This window comes from Atractosteus spatula, chromosome 6 (assembly GCF_055471065.1).
Source record: "Atractosteus spatula isolate fAtrSpa1 chromosome 6, fAtrSpa1.hap1, whole genome shotgun sequence".
NCBI lineage: Eukaryota > Metazoa > Chordata > Actinopteri > Semionotiformes > Lepisosteidae > Atractosteus > Atractosteus spatula.
Genome location: NC_142711.1, coordinates 60,945,396 through 60,961,340, shown reverse-complemented (window position 1 = coordinate 60,961,340; position 15,945 = coordinate 60,945,396). Strand labels below are relative to the sequence as shown.

The window sequence follows — 15,945 nt, the reverse complement described above, 5'->3', positions numbered from 1 at the left end:
AATCCCTGATAAAGGCTGTGTGACATTCCTGCAAGTTTCTTTCATCAGATTTACTGTTGAACTTGCTCTTCTTTAGCTGATGGATAAAGAATGTTACAAGGACATCGAAAAGATCAAGACAATTGGCAGCACTTACATGGCAGCTGTGGGTCTAGTGCCCACTACTGGAACCAAGGTAAGACGATCGTGCAGGTGATGGGTTCCAAAAAAACCTTTACAGCTTCGAGCTATGTTCAATCTTTTTGTTGACAAATCGCTCTAAATTATCTTTGCTGATTAAAGAAGCAGTTACAGCTTTTCCCTTTAAGGTTTTTGTTTCTTTACAAATTAGTTTTACCGTATACAGTACAGTATAGCATATGTGTATATTTTTGAGAGAAATGGTAGTTACCTAGTATAAAGATATAAAAATGTCTTTTCTCAGTACCTATTTAACTCTCTGCAGCTTCACAAACTCCACAATCAGACAGTTTCATTAATACCTTCTTACAAAGCAAGATGCTAATGTGCCTTTTCCATTCTATTTTATAATCCAGGCCAAAAAGTCTATTTACTCTCACTTAAGCACAGTGGCAGATTTTGCAATAGAAATGTTTGATGTACTTGATGAAATCAACTATCAGTCATACAACGACTTTGTCCTAAGAGTTGGTAAGTTTTTTTTTTATTTTTCACGTATTAGATTTTTATTACCTGTATCTAATAAACATGATGGTGAGATTAACTGTAACTTACTGTTCATGCCTCATAATAAGAGAAGGGCATGTGTCTACACACTACGTCTCTTCTATAAGACAAGAAGTTCAGAATATACTTATGGGCAGATTCTGCATTTTGTTTCATTGTTGCCCATAGCAAATTTAATCTGATATATTATAAAATATATATGAACATGGAAAAATCATATTATCATGTACAAATATAGGTCTATTAAAATTAAAATTGTCTTTGCTTGGAGGGAGTGGTTAACCATTTTATAGATCATTTTCAGTCTCAGGGCTGCTTATTATCTATATGAACAACTCGACGTGAACAAAGCAAATCAAAGCCAACAAAATTTCCTTTTTGATGCTTTACCATGTGAAAACCGACATGACCCGCGTAAGGTAAAGAAACCAAAGAATTTAACTTCCTGTCGAATGTTTTATTTAAAGGTATTAATGTTGGGCCTGTGGTGGCAGGTGTCATCGGAGCAAGAAGGCCCCAGTATGATATCTGGGGCAACACAGTTAATGTAGCTAGCAGAATGGACAGCACTGGAGTCCAAGGGAAAATACAAGTAAGTCAAATATATGTTGTGAGCCGAAGTAAAACTGTGGGAGCATTTTTTTGTATTTTATTGTTTGCTTTCCCCCAACAAAATCCAACAGGAAACGTTCGTTTCCACCCATAAAATACAGTCAAATCTCCAGGGTAACAAGGCTTTGAATGCATCATTAGCACCCCAAGACTCTGCTGTCCCCCCACTTGCATCATGGGAGAGAATCGATACAGTATATATAAATACCATCCAGACAGGCACAAGCCCAGGGATGCCAGAACAGGGAACACAGAGGCTCCCAGCACAGTGCCAGCAATCAGACCAGCCAGGTCCATTTCTGCCTCTGCCAAAGGCCCGGACTACAGTAAACACACAGTGTGGACGGGGAACGTCCCTATCTAGAATAATGAACAAACAGGCAGAGGCGTGCTTTGAAAAATTAACCACTTCTGGGCACTCCCCAATCATGGGTCAAAAGTCGTCACTGCCTTGGACAGGATGTGTACAGGAGACAGGGAAGCTTCAGATCATACCGCCAAGCAGGGCTCACACACTCGGGGGGAAAGAGATGTACAGTAAGTTGTGACAGGGTTTAATATGCAAGAGTGTATAAAGACAGAATACACACGTGGATATTAAAGTGGAACTGCAGCGCTATTTTCATATTTCGGGGCTAGGGTTAGAAAAAATCAGCACTGATGAGTGCAATTCAAACCACAATATAAGTAAAGTGTACATAGTAACTTGAAAACCTCCAATTTACATCACAAAATAGAATTTCTAGGTGTGAGCAGCACCATGTTCTACAATTCAGAATGAGGCAACAAAGCATCCTGTGACGTGTTTTGGCCTTATAAAATTGTAAAGAAGCAGGCTTGGAAATACATCTCTTTTAATACAGTAGAACTATTGCATTGATTTCAGGATGGTTTTTCCAGCAGCCATACCACCCTGCAACTCACAACTGGCAGCCCACTGAAGCTCAGCAGGTGTGAGCCTGGTCAGTACTTGGATGGGAGACCTTCTGGGAAAAACTAAGGTTGCTGCTGGAAGAGGTGTTAGTGGGGCCAGCAGGGGGCGCTCACCCTTCGGTCTGTGGGTCCTAATGCCCCAGTATGGTGACGGGGACACTATACTGTAAAAAGGCGTTGTCCTTCGGATGAGACGTAAAACTGAGGTCCTGACTCTCTGTGGTCATTACAAATCCCAGGGCATTTCTCGAAAAAAGTAGGGGTGTAATTTCCCATTGGCCTCACCAATCATGGCCTCCTAATAATCCCCATCTATGAATTGGCTTCATTACTCTGTTCTCCTCCCCCATACTGAGAGCTGGTGTGTGGTGAGTGTTCTGGTGCACTATGGCTGCCGTCGTTTCATCCAGGTGGGGCTGCACACTGGTGGTGGTGGAGGGGAGTCCCCATTACCTGTAAAGCGCTTTGAGTGGAGTGTCCAGAAAAGTGCTATATAAGTGTAAGCAATTATTACTACTAACTTGTTAACGCTGCAAGCAGATCATGTTGGAATATTTCTGCGTAGAATGTCTGCTGCACAACCTGCACATACCGTATTCACTCGTACATCACAGTACATTAGTCATTACAGGGACTAGTGAGCGGGAAGGGTCACATCACATTGCGATTTATGGGAATTTAATGCAAGTTTGCGACAATATGATGACTTACAGTACTTTCACAAAGTTAATGATTTTGTGCTTAATTCGAAATTTGGACGTTTTTTTCTATAATGTCAATGAATTTATTTTGTTACCAAGGTTTAATAACCAGTCTGGTAAATTGGGGCCTGCAGTAAGTCTGCAGTGCACAGCCAGTGTCCCTGTTTAAGGTGCCGGGTCCTGGTTGTGTACTGTATAAGCACAGTATACTGTACAAGAACGTGAGAGATCAGACCCGCAGCAGTGTGTGGCAGTAAAAGCTAGTGCTGTGTGTAACTGTGTGGAAGCTGGGCCAATTCGTAAATGTAAGTCCACTTCAGTAAGTAAGTTGTGTGGTGTTTGGTTATGTGAAGTGGCTTAAATCCCCCAAATAAACTCCTTTCCATCACATTAATAAATAAATCAAGGATGCAGAAGATGGAGCAGGATATACAGTACAATACGTAAGTGACAAATGTAGAACAAAATATTAAAGAGCATTCAGGATTGCTTCAGCAATTTACAGAACACGGCTGTGATTTTTCTTTTTCATTATTCACCTGCTGATGAATCCCTGTCAAGATATCTTCACAGAGTCAGTGCACCAGATTAAAATCCTCACTCTGCCTTTCTCTGTGTTTAAGAACAGTGAGAAGAACTGACAGCATATTTTAACAAGAAACACCTTTCAGGTTCGCGGTGTGTGTTTTATGCAAGAGTACAGAGCTGTGGTTTGTAGGAATGATATACAGCACAGCACTTGACTTTTGATGAATGCTTCTGTAACTTGATTTCCTTTAATATTAAATGGCACCTTCTGGACAATGAAGACATACTGTAGTTTAAACATTTTTAATGAAAGTACTGCCATGTCTGCTAGGCTCTTTTGTCCTTTTGTCCTGATACATTTTGATGTATCACACCAAGCATTTTGTAAAGGCTAAACGAAAATCCCCCTTAAAACAACAGAGCAGTAGCATTCCTCCCAGAAATCCAGGACATGTCTCTTTGCTTTGATTCCAGGTTACAGAAGAGGTGTATCGCATGCTGAAGAAGTGTAACTATGAGCTGGTGTGTCGCGGGAAGGTCAGTGTCAAAGGAAAAGGCGAAATGCTCACATATTTCCTGGAGGGGAAGTGCAATGGGAATAGCTCACAGACGAGGTCTACCAGCCTGGAGCACAAGAACTACCCTTTTGGACGAGCAAACATCCAAACTAAGCTGGGAACGAGCTGCCCTTCGGTATCGTCTGTTGCCAGTTTCACAGTGAAGGCAGGACTCGGGGCACTGCAGGCCTCTACAACGCACACAAACCAGACTGTGCATTACCTTCCTTCAGTGCCAGCTGTGAAGGAATTATGAACCGGAGAGGGATTACTTAGGTGACTGAACTGGATGTCAGCAGAAAGGCGTTCTTGATACAAATTGTAAATTCCAGACATGCCTGAATACTCACCAGAAGGTCTTAGGCAAATGCACAACCAAGGATCCCTGCAATCCAACCAAAGAGAATGTTGGGTTCTTCTACAGAAACAAGCTGGGAAGGTAACAAGGGCTAACAACTTTGTTAGGACTGGTCCTAATTTAAGGTCGGAAAGTGTTTTTATATAAACTTCTCTTAACGAAAAATAAAGACACTTCATCCTTTGTTATTCAAATGATAGGAACCCAAGTTTCCGACTCTCAAATAATTTCTTCCAGCCCAGCAAAGCATAAGAGGGTCTCCTCGACGGATAAAAGTTTCACACTTACAGGAAAAGGTATGAAGGAAAAAAATACCGTTTTGTGAAATTAAGAGTTACGTTCCTGCAGAGGGAATCAAGTCTTCCTCTAGCTCTGTTTTGTTTGGCAAAAGCCCTCATGCTTTTTGGTGGGTATACCAAAACCTGAATTTTCTGCAAAAGGGAAGCAGTTGTCAGTGGTGATATATGTTGGAATTAAAAGCCTTGTGACTGCTTCCTAGAGATACATGGTGTATGCTTTTGATATTACAGTAATAACTGTATTTATTACAAGGATTTACCAGGCATATTTTTAAACCATTCTTATTGATATTTACATAGGAGTCCTGGCTCAAAATATACAATATTATTGTTCCATGATCATGCTAGGTATTATTGTTTTCTATTTCAAATAATGACAATGTTTAAGTTTGCTTTCCAGTTTTTTTTTATTGGGTTGTGCTGTGCTTGGAAACCTGATGTTTCGCAGTGCAGTCTGGTTTATCGAACATTAGTATCCAATATCAGTTGTCACTTAACAGAACAAACATACTTGTTATTTTCATTGGATTTTCAAGAATAGAGAAATTGTATATGCTTATGGTCAAAATGCAGATCAATGCAAATTAAGACCATAACAGTGTCTAATGGTGATCAGTACGGGTTTAGGGAGTTCTGATCTCCTTCTGTTGAAACAATTTACTCATCTGAAATTGAAGAATCAAGAGTCTTGATCCTTCACCCTCAGAGTCAGTTCTTCTGAGACCAGGTAGAGATTATGAAGTCCTATTTGCAGGGAAATTAAAATATTTCTTTGAAAATATTATGATGCTCAAATGTTCAGATGTTCAAATTACAGTATTTCTAAAACCTTAAAATGTCATTACAGGCATTTTCCTACAATCAGTTAATTTTCAAAGCTCAGTTAAAAGATTATTCTATGAGCAAAGAAGAGGTCACGCTTAAGATGTTGATAAAAAGCTTAGAAACTACAGAACTTAAGAGATGGTGATATTGTTCATTCTTCTTCTCTCTAATCGTAAAGTCCCTTAAATCACAGCATCTCTGAACAGACAGTACTCTCTTCTTTGAAAATGTGCTTAAGTCATTGATGTGAAACTCAGTGTGATGGTTGCTTGAAATTAAATCTTTGCTAGGAGAACTGTGCATCTAAGGAAGGTACAGTATGTTCCACCTGATAATCCCGCCAACCTGTACTGACTTATAAATCAAATCTGTTGGTAACTTTGAATAGACAGTTCTTTTCTCTTTCAAAATGTTACACATAAGTAATAATAATAATAATAATAATTGCTTACACTTATATAGCGCTTTTCTGGACACTCCACTCAAAGCGCTTTACAGGTAATGGAGACTTCCCTCCACCACCACCAATGTGCAGCCCCACCTGGATGATGCAACGGCAGCCATAGTGCGCCAGAACGCTCACCACACATCAGCTGTCAGTGGGGAGAAGAACAGAGCAATGAAGCCAATTCATCTAGCATGTGCTGAATCTAAACACAAAACCAATAGATGTGAAAGATCATCGTGCAGAATTTTAGCAAGGCTTTTGGATTATTATTTCCTGTAACACAGAGTGCCATGAAAAATACAATACTGCAGAATCTGTGGGAGCATATATTCTGCAGGGAGCAAGATGAGATGGAAACCAAACTTTTTCATCATTTTCATGTTGATGAAAAATGGATGCACAGCTTGCCTAGGAAAATGACTGCACATTGGGTTGTCAGTATGCTTTTGAGAGTGTATTGATGAAGTCATGTCCTGTTAATAAGAGATGGTTATGTGTTGAAGAATGCTGAAATATCAATAGGCAAGTTAAAACAATGAGAGCATGATTGCTTTTACTCAGTTCTCCCTTACATCTTACAGCTGTTTCTCATTTTGTAGTTTGTTGCCTATTTTTCTGCTTATTGTAATATCATCATAATCTACTGTATTTCATAACCTATCACCTTCAACAAGTAAAATGTCCCAAATGTCACTTTATAAAATTATAATAAATACTATATATTATATACATGCTTATAACCAATTTATAAAATTATATAATTCAGAATTGCGTTATGAAACATAATATGCTGGCATTTTTTGCAATTTACCTGCAGGAAGTACTGATACTTTTATTTGTTTTTTTTTTTTAATGTTTTAGTCCAAATATCTGGTTACTTTTCTACATTCTGCATTTCAGCCCATAAGTTGCTTTTTGTGTAATGCCTGCCATTACATGTAAGCTATTAATTCATTTTAAATTAATAATCAATAAACAAAAGAATGCACAAATTAGCAAAAGAATGAATTAGCTAAATCCATAACTTATTTTTCTTAGATAACAAATGTTATACAATACTTTAAAAAATTCAGAAAGCAAACAGATAACGTCAGCTTTCCTGTTTTCTTATGGACAACACATTGTCCAAAAGGTATTTTATTATATAGATACAGTCTGAAAATCTTGAGAACAGGTGTATGCTTCACTCTTACAGTGTGCACTCAGGAACAAATAAATTGTAACCTTCCAGAATAAATGTCTTAATAGAGCAGGTTGATGTCATTTGGGGCTGGATTTGAAACCGTTTGCCCCTGGGTTGTTTTGTATTAATATAATCTCTGACAGAGTCTGATGTTAAGTGTCTCTCATTATGTTTTCTTAATGGGAAGTTGCTTAGCAAAGAACAGTACTGGCTTTTTCAAAGCCTTGACATTATTGTTAATCAAATTATTGTTTTTTTGCATAGTATACATTTTCTTTTTTAAAGTAAGGATTTTGTATCGCAGTGATAAATTCTTGGTTTTCTATTCGCGATAAATACACTGGATTGCTATTAAAAAATGCAGTTTCTGGCCAACGCTTTTGAAAGGAATGTCAAATGCAGTTTGTGTGATTGATCTGAGAAGGCGTAATAAGGAACTGTCATCGTGAATGTTTGCTGACCTGAATTACAGCGCTCCAAAGGTGTTAGATTTCTCTCTGGCAGCCCTAGTCTACGGTTAACCTACAACTGTTTCAAAATTAAAAAAATAACATTGCAATACCTCCAGATACACCTCTTTAAACCAGACGGGGAAGTGATTTACAGAAGTGGTTTCCACGGGGTTCAAAATAGCTTTGAAATGTAAAACAGGTTACCCATTCAAATCATACCTAAGAAATGATTTAAGAAATAATTAGCTTGTGCTCCAAAAATGGTATTTTATTTGCTTTTGAATAGAATTGTGTTGTATTGGAGCATGGTATTCTTATACTAATCCATAGTACCCTGTTTTCGATCCGTATTGTGCACAGCATGTTTGGTGTCAAAACGAACCTGTGACCACTTTCATACAAAAAAGAAGAGACAGAAGCACCTCATAGAAATATAAGGCCATGACTCCTTGAAACAACACACTCATAACGTGTGATTGAGATTGTTTCACAATCAATTAAATAATACAGCAGTGGGCTTTCTAAAAAATAGACAGCTGAATTACTGATCTAAACGTGTGAAGTTTCATCCTTTTGACTCCGTTTCAAAGTTGACGGGCCTAAGAGACAAACTTCACCGTTCCTCTGCATGAGCCTTTGCATGTTTGCTGCACCCCGTGACTGCCATCTAGTGGACACAGGAAAAAAATGCACATTTGTCTTTGAAGTCAGATGTTTGACATTCCATTCAATATATATAATGGTTTATTGCCTTATTTATTTTTAACTTTGTACAGTGTTTAAAATGTTTGCCTTTTAAATATTCTTAAATGTAATATATTGAGTTTGTAAATAAGTTGAACCACGCATTTTAAATTATAAAAATTGTAAAGACCTTTACTCAATTATATCAGTTTTTCTAATTAACACAAACTTATATACGTGTATGTGCTTTATAAAGCACATGTTTCATTTCTCTTAGAAGTCCCAAGGCCTTCACTTATTGTTAGTTAAATAAAGATTATGAGGATGTGCAAAATAATAATAACTGTTATTAAAACAACAATAATAATGACTATCATCCTCATAATCAATAAATGTATAAAATATTCTAAAATATAATAAGTCAAATTTAATCAATTTAAAGGAAGCTTAGTTACATCTTTAAATATTATAATTTATAATTTTGCTTGTTTGCCTTTGTTCGGCTCAGTAAAGGATTTAGCTCTGTTTTTAACTGGAACACTAATTCTAGTGAAAGTGAACAATGCACTTGCTGCCAACATGACATTGTTGTACTAGAGAATCGAGGTTAAAATTAATTTTTTTTCAGAATAGTTTCTGTTATTATACAGTAGCAATAAAATGTAAACTGCATATGTGGTAATAGCATTATGTTGGGCTCCCTGAACAAACACTAAATACATATTTTCACTCAAGAAAATCTGTCTGGGCATGCAACAATCTTCTCTCACACGTGTGTTTTTGTACTGGGAAAGCTTGTCATTGATAGCTGTGTTAGTCCATTGCTGTCATTTTTGTATTCTAATTCCTATGTCCTTACTTAATTCAGTATAATTTCATTGTGGTTGCTGTTTTCTATTTCAAACTCCTATTTATTGATGGTAAGCAAGTGTTTTTTATACAATTTCTATCAGCTCTTCCCTAAAACCTTAATCTAGCGATGGAAAACAAAGTGCCCGTCCTGTCATTTCCCCTCAAACTGTCTATAGCTTTAGAGCATAAGCTGTTCCTGCTTTGTCTCCAAAGGTGTTTCTGTTTTGGGGTTCTGCATGTCACTGAGTTCCAGCCTTACTCTTTTAATGGGTTCTGCAGCTGCAGTGTGTAGCTCTACTGTAGCCACAATTCTGGAAACCTAACTCTTTTGTGTCTATGTGCATGAACTGGTAAATAAACTTTGCTTTAGTTGTAATGCATGGTGGCGTCAAATGCCTACTTGAATGTAAACTTGAACTTCACTGGTTTTGTAGGGCTCTTTTATGTTTTCCAGCTCCCTTTTGGCTGGCGCATTGCCAGAGCCTCAGCATGGAGCCGTGTAGTATGAGGCTCACAGGGAGTGAGCAAATGTTCACTTTGAGCAAACCATGAACTTCAATGACGCAATGTGATTAGAAGGATCTCAGTGCTTACTTTTCTCTGTATTTTTAATTCAGGGCATTACTAAATGCAAGTTTTGTTATTTTAACTTTTAATGTGCCAAGACTGTTTTTTACCAAAATTGCCAAGATGTTCGAAGATAGTAACCTGCTTGTCTGGCTGAATAGTGGTGTTTTTTTCCAAGTGGTATCTAGTTACTATTACCACACCACTTTTTTTTTTCAATTTAATTTTTAAAATCGAAATTTGAGTGAAGTTTTGTATCACATTCCAGTTTTCATTTTTTGCCTTGCCTGAAGCAGGTGCGCTCTATCATCACAGGCATGGTATTCAAATGGAAAAGGCTGCATTCGTTTTGCTCAGAGAGCACCCTTAAATTAGCACCGGCTGGAAGCTTCAAGGAGGCCCGTTGCCCCTGCTTGTTCAAGCTCGCAGTCGAAGACGACGCAGAGATGCGGTCAGCTTGGTTTTCCCGTGAGGAGTGGCACATTAATAGTTAATCTTGAAAGGCTGCAAAAGGGGAGCTTTGAGTTACATCCTCGATCATATTTCTGTCATTCAAGGCGGGCTATCAATTCAGAGTCATGCTGCACAGTGGTTGCTGAGGTTCCAACTGTTTCTGCTTTTACTAGACAGCTCTCTGTGCACGAACAAAGTATTGGCTGCTCTGTAGTTTCTGTGGGCTGTTTGTTTTCAGGGGCCAAATGAGACACATACAGTATTCTAGCTTTAGCAGCAAAAAACGTAGGCTGAAAGTGTTATATTTTATAAATATTGTGGCCTACTACTTAATTTTTGTAATCATAACTGTACATTTATCTCAGTATACAACCACTGGTAAACATGTAGGCTTTTAATGTGAATTAGATATTTTCATAAATAATACGGGTCGATTTTGTATATATGATATTGTAGAGTATCTTCCAGTCTTTTACAAAAATTGGTAAACTAATATTAACAACTAAATATTTGTCCTATTTTTATGTTAAAAGTGGATTGATTAAAATGTGAAATGTGAATGTACATTTCTTATTGCAACTTTTATACTGAGTGTTTGCACTATTATAATTAATGGAGTATTATGGGAAAATAAAAATTCTGGCTTGAATTTAACTGCTGATGTGATCACTGAGTTAACGATACAGATAACTGTAATTGAGGACAGTGTTCCCAGCTGCAACAGTTCCAACCTGCTTTTGTTCCTTATGGTAAGTACTGTACCATGCACTGGAGAACTGCTATTGCATGATCCATCTATAGAAAAGATGAATCATGTAACTGTATTTTAGACCAATAAGTCTGACTTCAGTTGCATGTAATGTTATGGAAACAATATTTTCCATCTACAAATAAAAATATACAGGATCATCCATATGGGCAGTCAACATGGATTCTTAACTTAAAGGCATTGTTTAAATAACTAGCAGACAATATGGTGTATTTAGATTTTCAAAAAGCTTCTGTTGAATTTATTCATGAAAGATTAATTCTCAAATGACAGTAGGTAGGCATTCAGAGATATTCTCGTGCTTGGACTGGGAATGTGTTTCTGGATAGAAAACAACAGGGATATGAGCATAATGCTCAGAATGGGGTGGTGTAATGAGTGCGGCACCACAGGGATCTGTACTAGGTCCCACTGCATTTTCTAATTTATATCAATACTCTAGTCTGTAAAATAGTGAAACTCCTAAAATATAATGCAGATGATGCCCAACTAAGAAATTTAGAACCACTAATGAATGAATAGATTGAATTTAGAACAAGATTCAGATAAAACCTTAGACTGGGCAAAAACTGTACACCTGGCAGATGTTCTTTAAGGGAAAGTGCAGGGTGTTGCATGCAGTTAGCAAAAAACAAACTGTAATACAAAATAGGAAACACTGAGCTTGAAGATGCTTCTTATGAAAAGACTTATGTGTTTATTTTAACATAATTTACCTCTAATAGACAAGGTGGGGAAGCAATAAGAAGAGTCTAGTGACTACAGTGACCTTTGGTAACCATGGGGACAAAACACACACACTAGTCATCCACCTTCTAAAAGAGGTAAAACCATCTTTTAAACACATGGCAGAACAAGCCCCTTCCTGTATTGCAAAATTAACAAACCCTAGTCATAAAAGTAAAAAAAAAGCATAAAGAAACATTCACTGATATGCTTGTCTACTGGGATGATTGAACCTTAGCAGGATGGGTGTTGGGGAATTACTCTCCTAAAGGCTCGTATTTATACCCTCAAGTGAATTTTCATGATTGTGCCCGACTGCTGCTCTTTTCCTCTGGGATTCCTGTACCAGAGAGTCAGGAGACTCAGTACCCAACTAAAGTAATCATGTTCCATTCAAGTAATCATCTACATTAAAAGGCGCTCAAGTGTCTTTACCTGCATCTGGTCTTGTAATGCTCTTTATTCATTATTACAAGAGTAATAATTAATCCTTAAAACAGCAGAAACAGGGGGCATGCATGGAGCAAAGTGCTTGTGAGTTTACAAATATTTGTCCTTGAACTCGGCGTTGGTAAAATACTTTCTGTATACAGTAAATGTGTGCCCATTTTATTTAAAAATGAAGGGCTGCAGGCTTCCACATTGCTGGTTGGTTAAGTACTGTGTTCTGATTCATCCATGCAGACGTACAGAAAAACATTAACTTTTCAAGGTGGAAAAGTATATAATCCAGAGTGGGATTGACTTTTTTTTTTTGTATTTTCCTAACACTTCCAGAGTGCATCAGTGGTAAATGTCTGCATTCTTCTACGGTTCCTGCGCATGTGAATTTGAAGATAGCCCTTTGAAATGAAAACAACAACGTTCAAAAGGTTACATTTAGTACAAGGAAATGAGACCAAAAAACATTTACCATATAAGGCGTCCTGCAAAACTGAAGGTTTGCGGAATTTGCAAACCTTGCCAAAAAATGTAACAACCAGGATGCATTAGTTTCAAAACACAAATGGCAGATCTTGTAAATACTACACCTACAAACTTTGCCTGTTTTTCACATACTTGTTTTCTCATGTTGTTGCATACTATAATACAGGAACCACCTTATCAGACGGTGCAACACAAAAAGCTCTTATCAGCAAGTCTGTATACAATATCTAAACATTCAAAATGTTTCAAGTTGTTCCGCAGGAAGCCAGTGTTTTCAAGTGTCCATTCATGGTATGTGGGTCAAACTGAGTTCCAGTAAGACATTCAAACAGAAGACTTGCTCAACATATCTGTACTGTATTTGTTGACACAACTGAAAAATAAAGCTCTGCAGATTTAGGTAATCTGTCATGTTAATGTTTAACAGCAAGAACAACACAACCAGTACAGACTGCCTTAGGTGCAGTTGCTATAAAGATAGCAGAAGTAAAGCATAGTATCTGGAATATTGGTTATTTGTTTGCACTGAAATACTAGAGTTTGTTCCAAAACACTTTCTAAATTCCTCATTTCTAGGTGTCCTAAAGTTAGACACAGGTGCCTGATTGAGGTATGCAAACGTTTTTACGTTTTAGTAATGGTTCATCCATTGGTGTTTTTTATTTTCCTTATTTTCCTTACAACATGCTGTACATGCCAAGAGTACACCATCTTGCCCTAGAGGAACAGTTTCAGCATCAGCATCAATTTCATCAGTTGCAGTGAAAACATGCAATAGTCTCTCACAAGAGTTCCCTGCTTGGATTCATGTTTCTGTTTACCCTGTAATTTTCAGCATTGCAATAGTAACAAAAACTATTTCACTATACCATTTAGGAGTACTGTAAAACTATATGAGGATTTATTTTTATATTGAATTGAGTATTTCATTTTCACAGTGTTTGTGCAGTAAATGATAGCATATTGAAATATACTTATTAGTGCTCCCACTGTGAGACACACAGCATGGAGTTTTGTATTTTACCTGGTTTGGACACCAGAATTAATCAAACTTCCAAAACCATACTCTTCAAGGTTATTTACAGTATCTTAAGCTTAAAGGTCGTATAACTCAACCTTAGAAGATCTAGAAACAAACATTTTATTTTTTTGAAATAGCTACAGTAGGTGCTCTCTCTCAAGGCTTATGTACAAACTGTACTAGAGCCATTGAGTCACAGTGTGTCAGTACAAATGAACTACAGTACAGTAGGTGCAGTACGTCTGCTTCAGTAGGTGCACATTATGGTTAAGACCACTTAATCAGGCATTGATTGTGCACAGATGGAGTCTGCCAATAAATGCCAACCCTACTGAAAATTGAAGAACTCCTTGAAATCCAATTAAGCACGTGTAAGAACAGAAGATTACAAAAGAGAGGAACCATTCATCCTGTCTTGCTCATTTGGTGACTAGCAGCCTATTGATCAGAAGATCGTCTCCAGCATTCTTCTTGAAGGACAATGAGGTATCGGGTTCAATAGCATCACTAGAGAATTTGCTCCAGACCTCCACAAGACTTTGTTTAGAGAGGGACGTCCTGATTTCAGTTCTAAATGTGCACCCTTTGTTTTCCACATGTGTCCCTTGCATTCCTCATTATTGTCCTAAAACAGACCACTGGTTTGACTGTCAATGTGCTTCAGGATTTTAAACAATTATCAAATCATAGAATCCTCTGTTTAAGACTAAAGCGAAGACATTCCTGTCAAGCTGTCTAAAGGAACGTGTAAAACATCCGTGTGAAGTCAGATGATCCTGTCAGGAAGCGGCTGTAGTTTTACAAAAACATTTTAAAAGAACTGCTTGGCAGATTTACCTATTTACTCATTACAGTCAACTTCCTTTCCTGCTAATCCCTCTCCATTCCATGGGACTTTCATTTTACCATCTGATTATGTACCTATTTAAATATTCACACAGGAGATGAGATATCATTGTTTTTTTCCCCCAAATTCCCATATGAAATGTTTTTTGCTTCAGAAGCACAACCTAACCTGTTTAACAGCTTCCTGTATCAAATATACCACTGATCCTAACTCTGACCCTCTGGAACCACTATTTACTAAGCATTAAATCATCAGTGCTAATTGATGTTGTTAATTGGTCTGCTTGCGCATTTTGAATCTGGTTTAATTGTTTCAACTCTCAGTCCCTAACTTCCACACTGTTTCCAACAAGTTCCATACATAGAACTAAGCGGTTTCTCCTCAACTCCTCAGCCCTATTTTGTGTCTAAACAGCTCGTAATAGGTGTGAGATAAATGATCGTTTTTCGATGAACAAACACAGGTGCAAAGGACAATGTATCATGGTTTTACTTCTTTCTGCTGGGGAAAAGATGGTTACATTTCAGGTTACACACCTGATTGAGGGCAGTTTTAAACCGCAGACGTTTGCAGCATTGATAACAATTAATAATCCTATTTAACATTTTAACAGCTGAAGGCAATTTATTTTAAAAAATATATGCTCCACAAAGAAAATCAAAGTCAGCCTGCAAATATTAACTTAGCTTAAGGGAAAAAAGAGAAACAACTAAATAGACAAGTAGCCACCCAGAGCTGGAAAAGGAATAACTTTAGTAGGAATAATTGTAAGTAAGATGGTAAGTAGATGAGTAGATGGTCAGGATGTAAGTAAAAATAGAGAGGACCTCTGCAATTTCAGAAATAACTGCAATCTGCACACTTTTGCAATTTAAACACAAGTTTTTAATGCTAGATATATCCTCATATAATTATGCAGCTCTCCCAATAAAATATTGTTTTCCTCAGTTTAGAAAACTAGGTTTCTGTATGGAATGAAAATAAAGCCAATATAAATAAAGTTAAAAACTGTGGGACATTTAAAAATTGCTTCCCATTTTCTTTGTGTCCTGCAATTTATCACTCAAGCTAATAAAGATTTGACCTATCAAATTGTAATGGGGTGAAAGGGCTAATTACTTCAATAACTGCAGGTGGAAATGTTTTCAGCCTTAATGATGCTCCAGGCATTTGCACTGTGTTTTCCTCTGAAAAAGTATAAGCCATATTGCAAGACAAAAGTCAGCAAAACCACGAAGAAAAAATCCCTTCTGATTTATTTCAGAGGTAAATACTCAAGTTGGTTACATTCCTAAACATGTTGTTTTTTTTGGAGAATAAATAGAACACAACCAGAAGATGAGCATTCCTTTAAAGGAGTGAGATGATAATGTTTTGTTTTTCAAAATGGCCTTGGGATATTTTTGAATGCAGTATGTAAAACACAGCTTCTGGACAAAAAAGTGATACTTTGTGAATGCTCTTAGAAAGGTAACAAAGTAGTTTAATGCTCAGTTAATGGGTAAAACGTTAGTTA

General features: G+C 37.2%; 1 protein-coding gene across 1 annotated transcript in view; it reads left to right on the top strand.

Annotated features, from left to right (window-relative positions):
* Positions 1-4,476, top strand: part of LOC148833139 (adenylate cyclase type 1-like) — a 78,241-nt gene extending 73,765 nt beyond the window's left edge. The window contains exons 17-20 of the mRNA XM_088918832.1: positions 77-175; positions 537-651; positions 1,155-1,279; positions 3,936-4,476. Coding sequence (XP_088774958.1) covers positions 77-175; positions 537-651; positions 1,155-1,279; positions 3,936-4,274 — 678 coding nt within the window. The 3' untranslated portion in view covers positions 4,275-4,476. The remainder of the gene's footprint in view (positions 1-76; positions 176-536; positions 652-1,154; positions 1,280-3,935) is intronic.
* Positions 4,477-15,945: the final 11,469 nt, after the last annotated feature.